Here is a 22,520-nt window from a genome sequence, read left to right as displayed (position 1 = left end):
CGACCTGACAATGCAATATGCCCATAACATAGGTACCATCTTCATATCATAACATAGGCCGTTACATATATTATCGTAATCATACTTGCATACTTGTTATTTCATAGATTTCAAAAGAAATCGCATACATACTTGTCATATTATAGATTTTCATCGCTAAAAGTGGAGGCCCACATCCCACTACCCCGCCCTGGCATGGTGGGGCACGCAACCTCGTCCCCCCATGAGGGGGAGGGGCCCCAGCCCAGCAATGAGGAATCCTTGTGGGGGGCATGGACAGGCTGGCCCTAGCGGCTCCACCCCACCCCACCCCCCACCCCGTATACATTAAAATATTTTATATAAACATAAATAAATAAATATTTATAAATGTATATTAGTAGTTTTACTATATATAAATATAATAATATGTATTAAGTACAGTTTTACTTAGTATTTCGTGTAAGTTGTAGTGTAGTAGGTGTGACGTTTATATAGGAGGCCAAGGCAATACAAGTGTGTCGCTTAAGCAATATGAGACTCTTGAATTGTCTAGCAAGACAGAATAATTTTTGGGCCTAATCGGCCATAGACATTATTAGAGTGGGCGAGAGGCGGGGTGCATGAGGGTTCCACCCTCTCCCCCCGACACTAGGGCAGGGGACCTTGCTCTTGCATCCTGGGGGTGGGTTGTGGGGGTGAAAAGCCCACCTCCTGCATGGGCGGGGGCGAGGAGTAGGGAAGGGTCGACCCCACCCCCGACCATGCAAGTATCACCCCTAGTATGTTAAAACAACATCCATTTCACGTCTCTCGGGTGGCCTATTACGAAGCATCTCTATTTAAAAAAAAAAGGAAATTAATATTTTTTAAATATCATATATTTGAGAAATGATACTTGCAGTGTGCAAGTCCTGCACACTTTTTTTTTTTTTTAAATGAATAAATTTGGGATCCATATAATTTATTTCTTAATGATGAACCTCACTTTGTTTTAAGAGTAATGCGCGAGACTTGCACATTTTAAGATTGTATCTATCTACCATACTCTTTATATTTACCTTCAGGCTAGGATTATCCTTAAAGTATCTAGCAATACTCTTTATATTTACTCTTTATACACACTTAAATCGGATTTCACACATTAATATCTTAAATTCAAAATTCAAAATTCAAAAATGGCTATCAAACCACCCCATTTGAGGTGGCATGCCGCCATCTTAGGTCCTACTGCCGAAATGGCTACAGACCAACCCAACTCTAGGATGTCAGAGATCCATCCTGGTTGGGGTGGCGCCAATATACATTTTCTTTTTAGTTGCTTCACTCATCTATTAGTATTCAATAACTTAACACTATGCCCATATATATTATGAAGGCATTTTAATCTAATTTAGAGGTCACTCCCTCTGTGACTTGAACTTGTGATGTGATTTTTGCTATGATACCAATTGTTAACACTTTTTAAGTATTTGATCAAATACACAGAGGATCGCTCGCTTTGAGGGAATAAGAAAGCTGAAGTTTCTAGATCGCTCACTTACATATTGATATCCCCAAACTGGGCTTACCTAGACAATAAGAAAATTAAATGCAAATAGTTCAAATGTTACTGGCCAAAGCCCAATCTCTGTTACAATCCAAAGCAACATAAAAGCAACTAATAACATAACATAAAAATAAAAGTTAGCCCATGGCCTATGTCCTTCTCGCCCAAATCTCAGTTCTACCTTGGGCTGTGACATCCTCAAGTATATGTTGCAGCAATCAGTACCTAGGTTTCAATGCTGAACAAGAAAAGTAAGGTTTCTTCTTTTTATATTCTTTACTGTACGGAAATTGTCAATCATATACAATTATTTGAGATTTTGTACTATTCATTATCAAACAAGAGATTAGATTCTAACTAGTCAATCTTGTTGTCCATATGATTAAGTGGAGAGGAAATGAATTGGGTACGGTAAACAAACTTCACAAATATAAATCAAATAAGTAATATGATAAAAATATGAACACAAACTACTAAGCACCAATAAATGTAATGAGTATGGGTAAGAGAGATATAAACTCAATATTTTATGAAGATTCAGTTCTATTACCTACATCTCAGCCTCAAGCTACCCCTTCAAGCTACCTCTCGACCTCAAAACATTTGCGTGGCGGCAATGTAAAGCATATTCTTTAATAACGTAACGTTTTTAATATGATATTATTTCACTAGAGATATTAAATTCACGTAATAAATACTTTTCTTGGATGATTCAATGGATGATCAACATCTTAGACTTCAATATGATCTAGTAGAGTTAAGTAATATTAATACAAGTCTCAAATGTAAAAGTTTTGCAATAGCCTTTTATTAAAAAAAAAAAAAAACCCCACAATGGAAAAGTGTGAAAAAAATCACATTTTTTTTTTTTTTAATGAGACCCACATTTTTATATAAGGATTGTACATTTGAGACTTTTACCTTGCATTACCATCTAAGAACAGTACACTTGGCGTACTGTTCTTGTAGGAAACTAGGTCCATGGTACAGGAGTTCGAAAACTGTAAGTACAAATTTGACTTTTTAAATTGTTTACCGATTGGTTCTATTAGAAGGAAAGGGGGTTTAGCAATGCTTTGGGGAAGGGATATCGGTTTATTTATTATCAATTACTCTAATTCACATATTGATGCAGTGATAAAATGTGATTATGGAAGAAATAGCTGCTGGGTTTTAACAAGAATATATGGCAGTCCAAATTGTAATTTTTGTCACAGAACAAGGGATTTGATTAGATCCCTAAGCCGTAATAATGGGGATCCGTGGTTAATACTAAGGGATTTTAATGAGATTCTACACCATCATGAGAAGAGGGGTGGGCGACCTCGCCTCGAGAGGCAAATTACAGCTTTTCGAGTGGTGGTGAAAGAGTGTGAGTTGAGGGATTTGGGGTTTAATGGGTATCCTTTTACATGATGTAATCGCAGAGAATGGGTTCAGTGTATCAGTGAGAGGCTAGATAGGGGCCTGGCAAATTCTGATTGGTGGCACCAATTCCCTAATGCTACTATTACTCACGGATTGGTGGCATATTCAGATCATGTCCCTATATGGGTTGATGTGGAAGGGGTCAGGGAGTGTTACAAAAGGAGGATAATGTTTCAGTTTGAGGCTATGAGGGTAGGTGAGCTAGCATGTGAGGAAATTATCAAAAATACATGGGGAAGATGTGCAGGTCAAACAAAAATGGATGAGGTGATGAAGCTTATAAAGTCGTGTGGTAATCAGTTGGCTGTATGGAATAGACATTCATTTGATCATGTGCAAAAAATCATTTTTCAAGCAAAACAGAACCTGTTAAGGCTTCATGAAAATGGCCATTTGGGGAACAATAGAGAGGAATCTGAGATAGCATGGGCTGAGGTACATAAATGGCTTGAAAGGGATGAGGTTATGTGGATACAAAGATCAAAGGCTTTGTGGCTCAAAGAAGGCAACCGAAACTCCAAGTACTTTCACATGAAGGCTTCACAAAGGCGAAAGAAGAATAAGATAGGAAAACTCCAAGATGAAAATTGGGTGTGGCAAGAGTTAGAAGGAAGGGATATGCTTGTCATTGACTATTTCAGAAATATGTTCACAACTTCAAGTCTGAGGGGCTCATTGAATTTTTTGGAGTCTCTAGTTGGTAGGGTGGATAACAGTATGAATGAGGAGCTGAGCAAGGTTTATTCTGCTAAAGAGGTGAAGGTAGCTCTACAACAAATGAACCCCACAAAAGCCCCGGGCCCAGATGGTATGTCCCCAGTATTTTTCCAAAAATACTGGAATATGGTGGGTGAGCCCGTGATTTCAGCAATGTTGGATGCATTAAATACAGGTTCTTTTCCAGCCTCTTTAAATCACACATACATCACTCTTATCCCAAAAAAGAAGTCATCTTCAAAGGCTTGTGATTATAAACCTATTAGTCTATGTAATATGGTCTATAAATTGATTGCAAAGGTGCTATCAAACAGATTGAAATCTGTTATGTCCAGGTTATTGGGGAGAGTCAAAGTGCATTTGTTCCCGGTCGTTTAATAACTGATAATATTTTGATAGCTTATGAGCTAGTCCATTATCTAAAACAAAAAAAGAGAGGGAAAAAGAGATTTATGTCGTTGAAACTAGATATGTATAAGGTCTATGATAGAGTGGAATGGAGTTTTATAAAATCAGTGATGGAGGTTATGGGTTTTAATCAAAATTTTATTAACGTGATTATGGTTTGCATTAGTTCAGTTTCTTTTTCTGTGTTGTTAAATGGTGATCCAAAAGGGCCTATAGTTCCAAGTAGAGGATTGAGACAAGGGGACCCTTTGTCCCCTTATATGTTTCTTATCTGCATTGAAGGCTTGACTACACTTCTAAAAGAAGCTGGCTAAAAGGGGAGATTTCTAGGCTAAAGATTTATAGGGGTGCTCCAAATATCAATCATATGTTGTTTGCAAAGCTGAGGTAAGGGAGAATAGAAGGGAGCAAGAAGTTCTAGAGAGATATGAAGCAGTGCATGGTCAAAAAATAAATATGGAAAAAAGAGCCATGGTTTTTAGTGGAAATGTAAGTAGAGAGGTTAGAGAAGAGATAAGATTGCCATGGGGGAATAGTGAAATACAACAGTACGAAAAGTATCTAGGCCTCCCACCTATTGTGGGTAGGTCAAGAAATCGAGCTTTTCATTCCATAAAATAGAAAGTTTGGCGAAAGCTCCAATATTATAAAGCGAAACTACTATCACAATTGGGGAAGGAAGTGCTACTAAAAGCAGTGGCACTTTCTATTCCAATTTATTCGATGAGTTGTTTTCTATTGCCATCAAGTCTTTATTTTGAGTTAGAGAGTCTTATGTCAAAGTTTTGGTGGGGACAAAGGGGAAAGGAGAGGAAAATTCATTGGTTTAGCTGGTCAAAAATGTGTCAGATGAAGTCATGTGGAGGGATGGGGTTTAAAGATCTTGGGGTCTTTAATTTGGTACTATTGGCTAAACAAGGATAGAGGCTAATGAATAAGGAAAATTCTCTAATTTTCAGATTGTTAAAAGCTAGATATTTTCCACATTCTAGTTTTCAACAAGCTGGCTAGGGAAATATTCTATCTTACACTTGGAGAGGTATATGTGAAGCAAAAAAATGGATGTTTGCAGGTTGTAGATGAAGAATTGGAGATGGAAGAGTGGTAAGAATTTGGAGTGATCAGTGGATACCAGGGCACACTAAGATTGTTTCAAAAGGGGTGTCTAGACCAGAAAATACACAAGAAGAGGTGGTGGCCACACTTATTGATAACAATACAAGAAAGTGGAATGTAAGTAAGCTTAGAGCTCTCTTCAATCCAAGTGTAGTGACTAACATTCTTAAAGTTGTGATTTCTCTAGGAGTTACAATGGATAGCAGAGTCTGGGCACATGAGAGAAGTGGATCATTTAGTGTAAGGAGTTGTTACAGATTTATAAACTGGTATTGCAAAATCATCTACGGCTAGGACACATCAGGTTTTATGTAAATAACTATGGAAGATGAAGTTACCAAGTAAGATAAAGATCTTTGCTTGGCATGCGTGTACAGAGGGGCTTCCTACAACAGAGAATTTATTAAGATGACATGTTTTAATTGAAAGGAAGTGCTATTTCTGTGGGTTTGAGGTGGAGGATACTCATCATGCTTTGATAAGCTGTGTTTGTCTTCAGGGTGTTTGGAAAGAACTGCTGCCAAATTTGTGACAGATGTTAGAATGAATTTTCATGACGTTGCTTTGAAGATTTGTGCGAGTGTATTAAAAGAGAAGTTGCCACTGTTTTTTTGTTTGACATGGAGTTTTTGGTATAGAAGAAACAAGATGGTACATGACCAGTTGCTGTTGAATCCAAAGATAGTTGCAGAAAATGTTGTTGCGTTGACAGAAATTTTAAAGAGGCTAGATTAAAACTAAATGTTCAGATGAAGAACCACTATCGGTGGAAGCCCCCTGTAACACCCGGACCCAAAGTTGGTATAGTTGGACTATGGATTTTATTTATTTATTTATTTGAGCTTGATATTTTAGGTTTTTATATTACGGACTTGAGTAGTGATTTTTTTTTTATTTGGAGATCTTGTTCGTTTATTTTTTGGTTTTCTTCTCTTTCCGTCTATATTTTTTTTACACGGCTTATTTTCGTTGCCCACAGCATGCATGCACACACACGGCTTACCCTTCCATCCGCACACACGTCTCTTTTATCTCTAGGGTTTTCGCTTTATATTTATAGACACTTGTTATTCCATGCTAGTAAAACTACTGCCCAAACACAAGCCGCCGCACCACTTTGAATCGTAAGCCAGCCCTCCATCGTCCATACTGCTGCCACCAACAACCTCTGTGCCCTACTCAAACGAAACTGACGCAACCCGTGCACTGCATCTCCACGGATCGTGGCTCTTCCGCCGTACACCACAGTCACCATCTTTAACCTGTCTTTCCCTCAGACTCCCTGCATGAAGCCGCCAATGTCATTACAGTGAACCCGTACCCCACACGGTCTCATTGTCCCCTGTTTTAGCCACCCAAAAACAGAGTAGGAAAATCGCCTCGCTCCCTCAGTTGTTCAGCCTCATTAGACGACGGGGAACCACCCAGCCAACCTCAAACCGGTGGCTAAATACTCTTCGTCAGCCCTGTTCAGCCGTACGTTCATCATCAGCATGCCACCCAACTGCCAGCATATCCACCAAAGCCACTCAGCTCCGATCGGATCCCTGGTGTAGCCTCCTTCCTCGGTGAGCCTCGTCGCTACCTCTTTCTTTTCACACTTGAAAACTGTTTCCGGTTTTAGTGAGCTTCCGTCGCATGTATTTGTGGTTCCAGTGACTTGTTGCCCTGCATTTTGAGGTGTTTTGCTCTTACGTAAGGTTAGGGAAGATTAGATCTAGGGTATTACAGATTTACCCTTGAGTTACAAGCCAAATCACTAGGTGGTTTGTATTTTTATATTTTTTTCTGTTGGGTTGTCTTTTACGAAGGGTTTTTTTTTTTTTTATTAAAGATATTTCTTATATTATGTTAGTCAAAAATGTTTCTTAAAGTGCTTTAAATTTGTTATTTCTTTCAAAAGAATAATCGATAATATTGTATTTTTACTATGACTTAGTTTATTATATGGTTGCTGTATAATTTAAAATATTTTGGTATAATTATATTATCTAGTATTAGATTTTATAATTACACTTCAATAGTAAATAAGTTAGACTTTTAAATGCTTTTAGTCGAAGTTATTAAATGGACATTGCCAATTTTAGAAAGGGATGATATATTTTGGGCTTTTGAGGGTTTTAGGTTTTCAAGAATTAAAATTGGTTATTTTATAAGCCTAGGTTTAAATACCGAAATACGTGATTGATTGGAAATTTATGGGAATTACTTGATTATTTGATAGGTGATGATTGTTAATTGTTCGACATTTTAAGAAAAATTCTGAAAAGCTAAGAAGTTCAAGTAAGCAAAGTTCCTATGCTAGACTTTGCATTAAAATAAAATGAGCTGAGGTTATTTTTGGAAAATATACATATCTGATTATGAAAAGAAATTTGAACTACCCCAGTTATTTGTTCTGCATTACTCATGAGATTCTGTTTAAGAAGAAAATATTTTCTGTCTTGACTGGTGTAGACATGAGTTTATTTTTAACATTCTATTTCTGAACTTTGAAGACAAAGAGCGAATATGAAATTTTTGCATAAATTATGTTGTGATATGATTTTGTTCTGTTCTGAAGATTTTGTTCAATACCCTGTTTGGATAAGATGTGATTTCTGAAAACCTTTGGCATGACTCTCTGATTCTAAATTTGATTTTGTTCCCACTCTGTTCAGTTACGGCCCTGCCAAGGGTGATAATAGTGGCATACAGCCCAACCACGGGTTACAATAGTGGATACGGCCCAACCACAGGTTATAATAGTGGATACGGCCCAACCACGGATAATAATAGTGGATATGGCCCTGCCACGGGTTATAGTAGTTGTCTCTGTTTTGAGTGCACACCTTGGTGACAGAGTGTTTTATGTTCTGCTTGGCCACCCGCAGATGCACAATCCTACCACTAGGGTTATACATGGCCTCTGTTCTGATATGATGATGATGATCATTTATGCTATGCCAAAGAATATTTTGAATGAAATTATTTCTAAATCTTCGCTCTGATATTTTGATAACATGTTTTGCTTCCGCACTATGAAAATGAAAATGTTTTGTTCTGCATTATGATTTCTGTAAATGCTTATGTTTATATACTGATATATGTTCTCTACTTATTGAGTTGTTGATAACTCACCCTTTATCTCCATATATTTTTTAGATAATTTTGATGGTTCAGTTGGAGAACAAGAGTAGAAAGTTTAGCAAGGTGTGATGATCGTAGTGAAATAAGTGTCTGAGGGTACAAATACTTATTTGAGAGTCGTAGTTAGTAAACTGATTTATTTTTCGGGTATTTGATTCGATGAGTTGAATATGTTTTCGAGTTTTTGGAGAATTTCTAATTTATGTTATTGGGGATTTCTTTATTGTCGCCATGGAGAAACTTAAATTTTTTGTTTGATTAAGTAGATTAATATTTTATGGGATTTTCTGGATATTATAGTTGTGTTATTTAAGTTAATTTTAAGTATTAAGAGCTAACTCTCCGGATCTCCGAGAACGGAGCGTTACACCCCCTCCAGTAGGTGTGCTAAAGCTGAATGTCGATGGTGCCATTTTCAAAGATCAATATAAATCTGGTTTGGCTACAGTTTTGAGGGATGATCAAGGCAATGTCTTAATGGCAGCTAGCAAGGTTGAGAATGTGGTGGAGGAAGCCGAAGCAATTGAGTTAACTACTATATTTAGAGGCCTTCAGTTGTGCATGAGTATGGGAATCTCAAAGCTTTTAGTGGAATCTGATTGCTTGTTAGTGGTGGAGGCTTTAAAGCAAAACAATATGGAGTGATCACTACTTGGGCTATTATACAGAGAAATAAATGCTCTTTCATTCTGGTTTGCTGCATGTCATTTTGTGTATGTGCACAGGGAGGGTAATATGGCTGCACATAGGTTAGTTAGAAATGCAAAAAATGTGGAAAGCATTGAAATGTGGTGGGATAGTATTCCTGATTTTCTTTCTGAAGCCCTATGGCTTGACAAAAGTCTGTAATCTCTTTTAATGAAGTTTTCTTATTAAATAATTAAAAAAAATTAAATAAAAATAAATAAATAAAAAAGAAGAAGAAGAAGAAGAATAAGAAGATGGATTTACATCTTAATTTAAATAGTCTTAGAGTTTGAAAATCTCATATTTATAAACGTTGTTCTTATTACGTGCTTTCTAAATGAAATAAACTCAACCCACTTCACCTATGCATGGGCTCTACATACTTGTTTACTTTTATTCATAAGGTTCAAACAAAACAAATATTTCTTTGAGTTCAATAAACAAAAGAAAATAAATAAGATTTAGATCCCATATAGTTATCTGTCCTAAATATATATTTTCGGATGCATTGTTGATTTTCCTCTTCATTATAGAAAATATATTTTCTATAATGAAGAGGAAAATCAACAATGCATCCCCATATATAGCTTTAACGGGAGACAATTAAACCATCTTTTGTCCCCAAAATTAAACAATACATCCGAAAATATACTGAAAAAAATACGTTTAGATGTTGAGATGAATATTTGAGTTGACTTGTGAATAATAATATTTTGTGGGTCTCATTGAGATGAGTTTAACTTTTTAGGTTTAGATGTATGAAGTGGGTTGAGATGAGTTTAACAGTTTTATAAGAAGTTGAAAAAATAGTAGGTCACATCAATGATTAGTTTCAGATGAGTAGAATTTGGTTCAACAACCAAACATAGTAGTTTCATTTGAAGTTTTAAGAAAGTTTACTTGTCTTACTTTCAAAACCATCACATTATTTTAGTTTAAGGATGTCTTGATCTTTTGTCAATTAACCTTGTAAAATAAATTTGGGCGTTTGAAGCCAATATATATATGTTAGGAATAAGCCACCAAATTCTGAATATCGACCAGTTATTATAGAAGTTATACAGTTTAGATGGAATATTAGTTTTGAGGCTTCAATATGCTCATGGTAAGGAGGAAGTTCAAAGCTTTTAGAATGATGTTGACAAGATACGACAATAGATAAATCAGCTCCAAGTGTTTTAGTGTATTAAATAATTGTCATATATACATCGTTTATCCAACGTCGTTGTGTCTACTTGTGTTCCAACTTTTCTTTCATATACAAATGAAACGTTGCGGTGAGACCATTTTGGATTGATTTGACAGGGGAAAGCCCCAAGCACATGATATCCCTTAATTTATGATTTGACCCAGATAAATATAGATCAATATAATCATAAAGAGACGAGTGTACGTGTAACAAGAAACTCCAAAATGGCAAATGAAAATAAACAAATTAGATAGTTTTATAGATCTAAATCAAGAAATTCTCTCGAGCACGATGATGAGCAAGCCCTCCCCTAGTGTTACGATAGATTAGTATGCAATTCAAGGAGGATTATTATCTCTATATAAACCTCTTGGAGTAGGTATGCCGATAACTCATTCAATTCATCAAATCCCAGCTGCAACAATACTAATCATGGGGCTCATCACTAACCAGTGGCAAATCATTTGTTTGGCTTTGATCCTCACTTTGGGTGCTTTGGCTTCTCAAGCTGCCGCTCGCACCCTCCAGGATATAGCAATGCATGAGAAGCATGAGCAGTGGATGGCTCGTTATGGGCGTATATATGAGGACACTTACGAGAAAGAGAAGCGTTTCAAAATATTCAAAGAAAATGTGGCATACATAGAATCATTTAATGGTGTAGCAAACAAGCCATACAAGTTAGGAATCAACCAATTTGCAGATCTTACAAATGAAGAGTTCGTAGCCACGCGAAATAGATTCATGGGGCATGAATGCTCGACACAAGCTTCTTCTTTCAAATATGAAAATGTAACTGTGTTGCCTTCTGTAATGGACTGGAGAAAGAAAGGAGCAGTAACACCCATCAAAGACCAAGGCCAATGTGGTAAGTGCCTAGTTTAGAAATGATCTATACTCATTGTAAGATTGTTAACTCTTTCTTGTGATGAAATGTAGGATGTTGCTGGGCATTTTCAGCAGTGGCAGCCATGGAAGGAATTACCAAGCTATCAACTGGTAAATTAATCTCTTTGTCTGAGCAAGAGTTGGTAGACTGTGACATTAAAGGAATTGACCAAGGGTGTGGTGGCGGTTTGATGGATAATGCATTCCAATTCATCGAACATAATCAAGGCCTAACTACAGAAGCCAACTATCCTTACAAGGGTGTTGATGGAACCTGCAACACAAAGGAAGAATCCAACCATGCAGCCAAGATAAATGGCTATGAAGATGTGCCAGCAAATAGCGAAAAAGCACTTCTTAAAGCTGTAGCTAATCAACCAGTTTCTGTTGCCTTAGATGCTGAAGGTTCTGATTTCCAATTCTATTCAAGTGGTATTTTTACAGGAGAGTGTGGCACTAGCCTAGACCATGGTGTTACCGCTGTTGGTTACGGGATCACCAATGACGGGACCAAGTATTGGCTAGTGAAGAACTCATGGGGTACAGAATGGGGTGAACAAGGGTACATAAGGATGCAAAGAGATATTGATGCAAAGGAAGGCCTATGTGGTATAGCAATGCAAGCCTCTTATCCAACCGCATAAGTTTAGAAACTAATCACATACAAATGCAATGCGCTGCTCATTTTAAATCCTCTCAATTTCTACTGTTCAGAGTCTATATATGTATGTATTCTCTGGTTTGCTTATAGTTTCTACTGTTCAGAGTCTATGAATACTATTGTGGACAACATCTTTTGTTACGTTTATGAAAATCACATCCACTCAATTTCAGAATGCATACTATTGCTTATGTATTCGTGGTGGAGGAATATTATATCACGAAAAAAACATATATGGGGATTAAAAAAATCGAAAAACCATGGCTTGGAAAAACCAAACCTTATTAAGAGTTTAACTTCCTCTCATGACTCGATTCATAAGTAAGAATTTAATTCTATCTTCCTCTTCCCTCTCATAACTGGATCATGGATAAGAACTTAACTCCCTTTCACAACTAGATCATGGGTAAGAGTTTAATCTCTCAAGTTTATTAGATCATATTATAGATAGTTCATTTGACAAATTATGAAAATACCATTTTGCTCTAGCATTAGCTTTATTTATTTATTTTTTATTTTATTTTATTATTATTATTATTATTTGTAACACCCTGCTTCCTAAAAAGACATTTTATAATTTTCAGGGAGCCAATATGGTACTACTAACTTGAACTTAAAAACTTTTCTTTTTAACAATGTGCCAGATGCGAAAGATTTCTATAAATAAAACAAACTTAATGAATACTTAAAATCCAAAATAGAGTCTGCAAAAGCACTTATTTAAAAAAATACAGAAGTCTCATGTTCTTATCAAAATAATTTATTTAAACCTTAAACTATAAAACTAATCATCGCATAATTTGTTTAGGCTTCTGCCTCACCTTCCGGGGTCTAGTCCTGTCCTGCAGTCTCATTCTCATACATGTCATCACCTAGGGTGGTTTAAAAACATAAAAATATACAAAAAATGAGTCGAATACTCAATAGGCACCATATCATGCAGTAAACATAATAAACATAAGGTTTCTTATAAAACGTGCATACTCATAATACATACATAAATAACACGAATATGAATTTATCTTTCACTTATCATAGGTTGTTACCCACTGTTGACCCAAATCTTAGAAATCCATTTGTCAACCCAAATCTTTAGGGGGATTAGGCTTTAAAAATATGTCTCTTTTCAATAGAGCCCTGATTTCAAAATTTGCTTGGAACTTTAGAAGCAATTCCAGTGGTCTTTAAAAAACTTTTTTGGTTAACAAATATATGAGAAATACTCTTTTCTTTGAAGTGAACTCCAAACCTATTGACTCCTGGTTTTGGAAAGGGCTCCTAAAACAAAGAGACTTCATCAAATCAAGTTGTTGCTTCTAGATTAATAATGGCATCACAGCTAGAGCCTAGTCTAACCCGTGGATCCCTTCTTTGCAAAATTTCTCACCACAACTGAATCAAAACATTCCTCCCATTGACCCCACTATAGAAGTCTTGGAATTAATGTTGGAAGAACCAAGGAGATGGACCACTATTCTCCTCCAAGCCCTCTTTACTGAGATGAAACTTCTTAGTCAAATTAGCCTATGCAGCTCTGATAAATAATTTTCATAATGATCTCATTTCTCAACCTAATGAAATCTGGAAAAAACTTTGGAAGTTAAAGATGCAAGATAGACTAAAACTCATTCTCTGGAAAATACTTCATAACATCTTGCCAACTAGATCTCTTCTAAAAAGAATTCTTTCTCTGGAAGATGAGCAAACTCTCTGTCCTCTGTGAAATGTTGGGGAGGAAAGTCTCACACATCTCTTTCTTAGTTGCCCTTTCTCTAGGATTCTTTGGAGATATTCAAAATGGCCCATAACATTGCCCAGATTGCTTCATCTAATATCTCTTGTTGGATCAAAACAATTCTCAACCTAGAAATAGAACTAGCCATTCCTGAAAATGAAGTTCAAGAATTCCAACTCTTTGCTACATTAGCCATGGACATCCTCTGGTTTACTAGGAACCAGGTCATTCGTAACTTTTTTCCCCAACCATTGATCAATACATTTCAAGAGTTTTCAAGTCCTGTAAAGAACACAAGCAAGAATGGATTTTGAAACAGCATCATGAAGAGACAATCTCCCTGCATGGACGGCTTCCCGAAGGTTTCTTTTTGTTGTCCTTTGATGTTGCAGTCAGAAGCTATGGTAGCAAACTGAAACAGGAACCCCAATTTTGCTTTTTTGCACAACACAAATCCAAACAAAGGTGAAGCTATAGAGGCCATGTTAGCAATTTAAGAAGTATATGACAGAGATCTAGAGAAAATTTTCATTCAAGGAGACTCAAAACAGGTTGTTCAAGCCACAAACAATGCAAAGCAACCTACAGACTAGAAAATGCAATCCATTATCAAGGACATCAAGCACCTTTTGAGCAAATGCAATCCATTATCAAGGACATCAAGCACCTTTTGAGCAGTTTTGAAGATTGGAAAATTGTAAAAAATACATCGATCTCAAAATCATGTGTGCATAACATTGCGCAATAGGCTGCTTCCAACCATCTACATGGAAGCATACCCCTCATTTCTATTCCTCAATATCTTTTAAGTTTTCATAGTGGAAATGACTCTCATTCCTTATTTGTATGATTACCTAGAACATATTGTACTTCAGGTTTTTATAATATCAATAAATGAATCTTGCTTAGAAAAAGAAAAAGAAAAAGAAAAAATCTGGTGATATAAGTGGAGTGCTGGATCACGAGTCGGAAAGAGTCACAACGATGTCCATCACTTTTCCAGCCTGTGGCTATCTGTGTCTAATGGCAGCATGAATCAATCAGTTCGCCAATTCAACGGTATAATAATAAAGTAATATTATATATAGTCATAGAGTGCACAAACACCACATAATAATTTTGAAAAAAAATAGAATACACTATTAAATTAATTAATTTTTTTATTTTATTTATGTAAATCTCATATTTCCTCATTTTTTTAAAAGAGATTGAACCCAAAAGTTTGGTAACCTGAAATTCAAAGATTCACACGGACTCAAATAAACTTACTCTAACCCATGTGTGATAAATCTCAGGTCATTGGCTTCAAGGTTTCTCTGCACTACTTACATACATTGCTGAGCTACAATTTAATACAAAATGGCCAAGATGTACACACAGGCAAAAGCTCGTGCGCAGAACAGACATGGTAACTGGAATCAGCTCCTGTGACAATGCTCTTAACCAGTTCTTTTCAGATTCAAAAGAAAGAGGGTTCGCTTTGAATTTCCAAATTAAAATTACATGCTCTGAAAGAGATTTTACTGCTCTTTAGCCTTTTTCCGTGCCAAAAACCGTTCTTTAGCTGCAGCTACCGCATCTTCATTCCTCTTATGATGGTCCCGCTTTGGCTGTTCTGCTGATGGTTGTTCACCTACAGTTTCTTCTGGAGCTGATGAAGTGTCGGTGGCTGGCGTTACATCTGGGGACAAGAACTGTCTCTCAGGCAGAGTGGAAGCTGAACCTTGATGCTTTTCCTCTATGCCTGAAACCTCCAAAGGTGAATTTAAGTTATCTGATGGCCCAACTTTATCTGATACACCTGCAGAGCTTTTTTCTCCAAGCTTCTCTAGCTCTCGTAACTCAGGCTGTCTTTCTGCCTTCCTTGAGTCGGCCTGTTTCTCTGGTTTCCTCAACTCAGCATCATTTGCACCAAAAGCAACATTTTTTCCAAGGTTGAAGTAAAAATCGCTCAAGTCACTCTTCTTTGTAACCTTAAAAAAACCGTGCAATACATAAATATATCAGTATGGGTTCAAAGAATTTAAGAAAAGGCAAGAAATTACTCCCTAGAAAAAAAGACAAACATTTAATTCAGTATGGTCTGTAGGAAAATACAAATATGTATATATGCAGAAACCGACCAAAGCCCTCATAAACTGATCCAATTTAAGGTTGACATGCCAATAGGTCTCAATCCGCAAAACGTCCAATCTGTCACATTAGTCAAATTACCAACAGGCACCGCACCACCCTTACTCCTCATGCTTCCTGTCAGGCACCTCCTCCACTGATTCTAAACTCAGTCTAGGCTCTCTAAACCATGGATACCCTACTCAATCAAAAAAGAATCCTGAAATACATATATACCTGTGGATAACTTTAACGCCTAGGATTAAGATCTCCACCAGAAATTACACTAAAAAATACAAATGTGAAATCGAACCAGTAGAATAGAAGTTGTTTAAAATATAGCATAAAACCACCAATAAACTGGCTCATTTCTTTTTAGCTTTTTCCCGTATGTTTTTCAAAAGATGCACAGAAAAACTCTAAGATGCTTTTCTTCGAATGAATAATGGGAAATTAAGTTTAACAACCCCTGCGACTTGGGTCAGTGAGATTCTAAGATCATAGCTTTGAACTTTCTGAGATCAAGAACCAAATTTCGGTCTTGTTCAAATCAAAGAACCATGTCCACTTTTCACTAAAATAAATAACAAAAAATCATATAAAACAGAAATTAAGCCCCCAAGATTTAAAAACTTGAGAAAACAGTTCTAAGAAATAAAAAAGCAGAATCTTTAAGGAGTTTACTGGTTGTCTGGTGTTAACACAGTCAATTGCAGGATAGAAAGAAAACAATCAGTCTAACAAATCACACCCAAGAAAGGAAAACAATCAAACCATGGGAAACTACTGGAACATAACATAACAAAAAGGTCCATATTTAAAATAAGAGTCAGAGCCTATGGTACACTCCATTCAAGAAAATTTAAAACTAGCAGACTTCCCCCTACTTGACTATGACTTAATTTGCACTGAACCAGCAATTTTATAACCTAAAAGAAAAAAACATAGGGCAGAGTTGTAAGTTAAGTAGCCTAAGAGTAGACCAATTAAGTAATCGAATTACACCATATTTTCCAAATAACTTTGATCTCAATTTTGAGAGAGCTGTTTTCCATAGCATCAGTCAATCTCCCCTAGCTGAAGAAAACTCTAACCTTGAGTTTTGATGCTATTATGTACTAAAATGCCTGGCTTCCTAAGGAGTATCCCTGCCATGGGATAAAAAACTTGAGCTTGAGTTTTCTTCCTTTTCTTTGTTGGTGGGAACCATGATCTGGGATTGCAAGATTGAAAATCCAGACCATGATTGCATTAGACACTTTCTTAGTTAGATACTTTTTTTGACTAGTACTTTCTTATTCGGATACAAAGGTAGAATTGTTGGAATAAGATTCTCTGTCTTTCTTATTTTCATTGTTTCCATGCTGCAGTCTCTTAATTATTTATGAGAAATCTTTGTTCACAAGTGTAAAGGATTCCGTATCTTTTAAGTTTTCACTCAAAAATTTCTGCCTTTATACACCTGTTACTTCTTATAGAAAAATTATCGAACTCTGCAAAGGCGTAGTAGCTTTAGTATCTTTTGTTTAAAGCTTCTGATCTTATCTTTTCAGCAAGCAGTATTGACTTTTCTGTATGTGCTTTGCACAATTCAGCTAGCAGTTTAAGCTCTACTACCAGCCTGCCCTTGCGTTTGGATTTCCTGCATTCTTTTCTGACTCACTGACATGCTGCTCTACCTAGCCAGTGTTCTGTTGTGGCTGCTTGGTGCATATTTTAGGCTTTTCTGCCGGCTACACACCTAATACCAGCCCTAAAACCAACCGCAAATAGAGGAAGTTCATGCCAGGTGTCCTTAATACTTCACATCTAGTCACCAAAATTTTGTTTATACTCGACAATTGGCCCGCTGCCTTGCTTTTGATTTAAAAAGAAAAACTCAATCAAACTTATCATGGCACTTCAGATACATATACCTCTCAAGAAGCTTGGTCTTCATATCTTGTCTTATGCTTAGTGGTGGTGCTTACCACCTTCTTACATCTATTTCAACATGACACCAACAATCCCAGGCCTAGATTATCAGGTTTTATCTATGCAAAGCTCACTCTTTGATCATCACTCATCTCAAAATAACTTCTCTAATGAAGCAACAAGCAAGCCAACTGATAAACACCACAGGATCAGCCTTTCCCTCAAAATCTGGAATATCCACCAACACACCATGTCACACAAACAAGAAGTTGGGTGCTTCAACTCAAAGTTCTAATTTGGGAATTTTGAAGCCTTCATACAAATTGCAACAGAAGATAACATATGAAAGCATTACATGCAGTGGGATAGCTGCAGGGAAAGTACATTACAGATGTTCTTCCAATTGCAACCAAGACCTTAGTGTATATCTACCAGGGAACAGATAAACGCAAACAGTGATGTTATGTAGCATTAAATATCATCAGTCTCCCCACTCATTATAGGATAAGGATCCTCTCCATTCCAAATGAAACGTAAAGTATCTATTCAGTGTAAAAAATTGAGTATTTTGATTATTTCACCGATTAACATAATGTGAAATGACCTAAATACTCCATGTTCTACACCAAATGGATACCATCCACTTTCAAGTTATCACATTTAAATCCAATTATTAAAATGCCCATATGCTGTCAGCCTCAATGACATGCCAAATACAAACAGAAAAGGCATAAAAAAAATAGTCTCATGCAGAACATAGAATAGCAAAGAATTAACATCTCAAACATGAGCATGCAAGAATGTAAACTGGGTTTACTTGTTTCAATAAAATTTTATTTTACTTACTAAAAAAGAGAATGTAAACTAGGAATCTTCAATTAGGCATAATTTAACCATATATAGTTTTTTTTAATTTCTTTGCCAAAAAAAGCAATATAAAGCAAGCAAAATGATAGTAGTGAGTAAATTATACTGAAGCTAGATTACAAGAAGACCAGGCAAAAGTTAGACATACATCCTCCTTTGCCTCTCGCAATTCACGCTTACGTTCTTCCTCCATCCATTTTGCCTGCTCTGCAAGTTTCCTTTTGTAAGCACCTGTGACAAATTTGTCCTTGTCTGCATAGAGGTGGTCATCTTTGCTTCTCTCTTTAGCAATTTTTCTCTCAAACACAACCTCGCGGTATTGCTCACGTTCTTTTGTTTTTTCTTTCAATAGCTGAATATATCTTGACTGAAATAGAAACACAATTAATCAGTTACAAATCACTATTTAACTACTTTTTTTGGCAAGTATAACCACTATCTAACCACATCCATGAAGAATGCAAAACCAAAAAAATGGTCCCATTTCTGTTCTTTATTTAGTTAAAAATAAATAATCCAGTTTCTTATAGAATAAAGCCTGCCTTAGGCTCTCTATTTTTTTATTTCAAAGGTTTGGGAGGAACTGTAACAGATCAATTGAATCCCTACCCCTTTATTGCAACTGGAAAATTTTTAAAAAACTAATGCTTAAAGCTTCAAACTGAGGTGAAAACAAAATAATAGAAACTGATAGAATGAACGAACAAATCTCCCTTTCTTAAAAGGGGTCCTGAGGGTCTGATCCACAACTCCAAGACAAAATCTGGTAGAGTACAAGAGATTAAAAAATCCTGTTAAGCCTTCAACTTCTCAATTATGAGCCACTCTTAAAATCTAAAATTCCACTAAGGGAAGCCACTTGAAAATTCCAATAATTCATCCACTAAAGCCACACACGCAAAACTATGCACCCTGGGGAAGTAAATTGAATGTAGTGGTATGATGGATGGCTCTTTCGTGCTTAATGTGAAGCATATGGTTGGAAGAAAAATGCCCGCAAAATATAAACATTGTGAGAGAGCATTAAAAGAGCCGAATAACTCACTCAAATTGTTGTATCATTGGATAACCACCAGCAACATCCCTAGAGAGGAAATACAGTTTGGTTGGCAGATTCATATGACAAATCACATCCATGGAGTCACCCCCACTCCCATACCAAAATTAGGAATAAATATAGGCCAATGATATTACAATGGATTAAAACTTCCGCTTTTTGAAAAAACTCATCATTTTGTTCTTTGATATTTAAGAAGCTACGGTAATTTAACCACTTGATTGATAATCAAAACTTCTATTTTTGTTGTAAATTATTCAATTATGCTCCATTAAAGCACTTGGAAAAAGGGAGAAATGAACAAGATTTACTTTTCTCTCTTCCTGATCTTGCACTCGAGGTAGAACAGCCTTCTGTTTCATTTCATCATAAACTCCATCATAATCAAATACAGTGGGATCCTCTTCCAGGGCTTTCTTCTGCTGTTCCTCAATCTTAACAAACATAATTTTATAAACAAGTCAGACCCATAAGAAATGATATGAAGAAGAAATTAAACCCAAAAGAAAGAGCATATTTCCCTGCAACGGCCTTTACTCACATCCTTGAGTGACTTGTTCTTGCTAGCCTGCCGAGAAATCTCTCTTTCGACATTGTCTTCATCCTCATCATTAAAGCCAAATGGAGGCGGACGGGGTGGTTTTGACGACTGTTGCTTCTTCTTCTGTTGCGCCGACAGCCTCAGGTTCAACCCATATCCTAACTTGTTCATTTTACTTTCTCTTCTTACTCTTTCTCTAAAATAAGGAGCCAAAAAGCAGCAAGATCATTGTCACAAACCAATTTTCTTATTTTTATCAATCTAATAACTCAATTAAAATCACATTAAACAGCTTTATTCTCTAAAATGCTTCAACAATAAACAATTAACGACTCGAAGTGTTTGTTGTCATATGTGAGAGAGAGGGAGAGAGAGAGAGGCTAAACTGGGGAATAGATCCAACTATTGATAACTACGGAGTAGTATTTCTCCTATATCGCCAAGTGAATCCTTCAAATGATAGTGAAATCCCAATTAGAAGCTATGAAACCCAAAAGGAAGGAAAAAAAAATCATCTCAGGATCAATAAATCTCAAAATCTGTACAATAACTTCATCGGAAAGAAAAAAAAAGAAAAAAAGCCTGATAAAATTTCACAAATCTTAGAAAACTCACCACGTAAAAGTGAAAAATTTTGGTTTATACATTTGAAGGTACCAGAGAAAGATGATGCACTTTCAAAGAGAAGTATCTTTGACAAAGCTAAAAGGGCAACAGAAAATAAATGCTCAGAGCACGATACGTTGACATTCACAGATGCTATTGGCTAACCTTCATTGTAATGAAGAACTCGTAGAATGAGACTGACCATCTCGGCTACTGGCACCAAATTCTAGGAATCGAGAATCTAAGAACCCGGCGGAAAAAAAATTAACAAAGGCTACAAATAAGTTGCAGAAGGTTGCATCAAAGCTTCAATTCCAGGAGATTTAAGTTGATCGTTTGATGCATGTGAAGAAAGAAAGTATGAGATTAGGAATGACAGAATTACGAACAGCTTCCACAATAATGGCAATCCGTTGGGGAATTGAGGCAAATACAATGGTTATATTGATATACCCATTTTTCAAGCAAGTTTTCACATCTCTATCGGGGCAGCATTGAACTAGCCAGAATGCCACAGAAACTAAACTAGTTAAAATTGAGCCCTGCATACCAGTATTTATTTAGAATTGCAAGAGAAATTATACACGCCCATTAACTAGCCTAACATGATCAATAAATCCTTTTCCATCCAAATAGAAAAGCAAAAAAAAAAAAAATGAGAATACTCAAAACACACTCCATGTAGAAATCCTATATGTTAGTCCTAGTTTGATATTATCAAAGAACAGAGCAGGTATGCAAATTCGAGCAATAAATGTTGGCAAAAACTTAACTTTCAACCAACCTCAGTTTATCATTAACCCAAATCCACGGGAACCATTTTACACGAAAGCTGTCCCTTTTTTGTAATGGTTTTGCTTCCTACCATTTTTCAGTTAGCAAATAGAAGAGTGGGATCAACAAAACCGCGATTACCATAAAAAGAACTGTAGACAGCAATCAAAATTAGCTTTTAATAAATCAGACTACGTCAACGGTTAAACTACAATAATCAGTAATAAACTTATTATTTCAGTCCCAGATGCCCAGCTTAATCATGAGTCCCAAAATACAAAAAGGCTTCCTTCCTTGCGGAGAAACCAAGGAGAAAAAACTGAAAATCAAAAGAAAGAAAGAAAAGTAAACAAAGACGATGACGGAGATCTCGACTCAAAAAGGGCTGATAGGAACAGTTTCATGGGTAGATGAAGGAGCACTAACCTTCCCAGCAAATCAAAGAGTCTTGTTTCGTTTTCTCTTTACCCTTTCCCGGCAACCAAACAGACAAAGTGTTAAGGGCTTGTGATGGTTGTTCGGCGTCGTGTAGGAAGAAGAGACGAAGCAGGAAGAAGATAAGCGCTGCCCTTGAATAGTGGGCCAGACTTGAATTGTGAATCGTGGCATCATGGGCTGGCTTGCTATGGGCTGCCCTTTTATTTCGGTATTGTTTGGTTTTGTTAGTCTGTTTATGTTATTATGTCCAGCCCATGGAGGGCTTATCTGTCATTTAGTTTACTTTCTATTTTATCTTTCTGTTAAATTGTCAGAAGAATTTGTAGTGGGGCATCATTCATCAATACAAGGGTTTTATCCTTCTGGAGGTGCTGATTTCCTAAAAAAATTAGAGTTTGTTCTACTTTTATATTTCATCACACACACACGCATTAGGATTCTTAACAATTTCTGGCATCAGAGCTGAAGTTTTTAGAACCTGAAAGCAATCATCCATAGCTAAGGGTACTCAATTCAAGGAGTTGGAGAAGCTGGTTTTGGGGATGAAATAGCATCAAGACCTGCAAGAACAAATAGTAGAGGGCCATTAAAAATCTCTTGATGATTTATCAAAGAAAATGGATCTTCTTCTGGAAACTTTATATGGGGGTCATTCACACTTAAAATCTGTCCATAACTCACGCCAAGAGGAGGAGGTTCTTGGAGAAGGTTCGGGTATTAATGGG

The 22,520-nt window shown here is 36.4% G+C and overlaps 3 protein-coding genes across 6 annotated transcripts; 2 read left to right on the top strand and 1 right to left on the bottom strand.

The window, feature by feature from the left end:
* The first annotated feature begins 3,214 nt into the window (after window positions 1-3,214).
* On the top strand, window positions 3,215-8,971 carry LOC118348444. Its single transcript, XM_035690068.1, has 2 exons — window positions 3,215-3,848; window positions 8,652-8,971. Exons 1-2 carry the CDS (start codon window positions 3,215-3,217, stop codon window positions 8,969-8,971), a joined length of 954 nt encoding a protein of 317 aa, XP_035545961.1.
* Window positions 8,972-10,724: 1,753 nt separating this feature from the next.
* LOC108997822 (senescence-specific cysteine protease SAG39-like) lies at window positions 10,725-11,734 on the top strand. The gene is made up of 2 exons (XM_018974200.2): window positions 10,725-11,070; window positions 11,142-11,734. Exons 1-2 carry the CDS (start codon window positions 10,740-10,742, stop codon window positions 11,732-11,734), a joined length of 924 nt encoding a protein of 307 aa, XP_018829745.2. The 5' UTR covers window positions 10,725-10,739.
* Window positions 11,735-14,741: 3,007 nt separating this feature from the next.
* Window positions 14,742-21,969, bottom strand: LOC108997821 (nuclear speckle splicing regulatory protein 1-like). Of its 4 annotated transcripts, none has more exons than XM_035690189.1 (6): window positions 21,784-21,937; window positions 21,368-21,676; window positions 19,978-20,173; window positions 19,748-19,870; window positions 18,528-18,746; window positions 14,742-15,459 (listed from the first exon to the last, which is right to left on the bottom strand). In XM_035690189.1, the coding sequence occupies exons 3-6, from the start codon at window positions 20,146-20,148 to the stop codon at window positions 15,007-15,009; spliced, it is 966 nt and encodes a 321-aa protein (XP_035546082.1). In that variant the 5' UTR covers window positions 20,149-20,173; window positions 21,368-21,676; window positions 21,784-21,937; the 3' UTR covers window positions 14,742-15,006. The 4 variants fall into 4 exon arrangements, with proteins under 4 accessions (XP_035546082.1, XP_018829743.1, XP_018829742.1 ...); XM_018974198.2 differs by having other exon boundaries at window positions 21,368-21,444; XM_018974197.2 differs by lacking the exon at window positions 21,368-21,676 and having other exon boundaries at window positions 21,784-21,969.
* Between the last annotated feature and the right edge of the window lie 551 nt (window positions 21,970-22,520).

Source organism: Juglans regia, chromosome 5, assembly GCF_001411555.2.
Source record: "Juglans regia cultivar Chandler chromosome 5, Walnut 2.0, whole genome shotgun sequence".
Taxonomy (NCBI): domain Eukaryota; kingdom Viridiplantae; phylum Streptophyta; class Magnoliopsida; order Fagales; family Juglandaceae; genus Juglans; species Juglans regia.
This window is presented reverse-complemented; position numbering and strand designations above follow the sequence as displayed.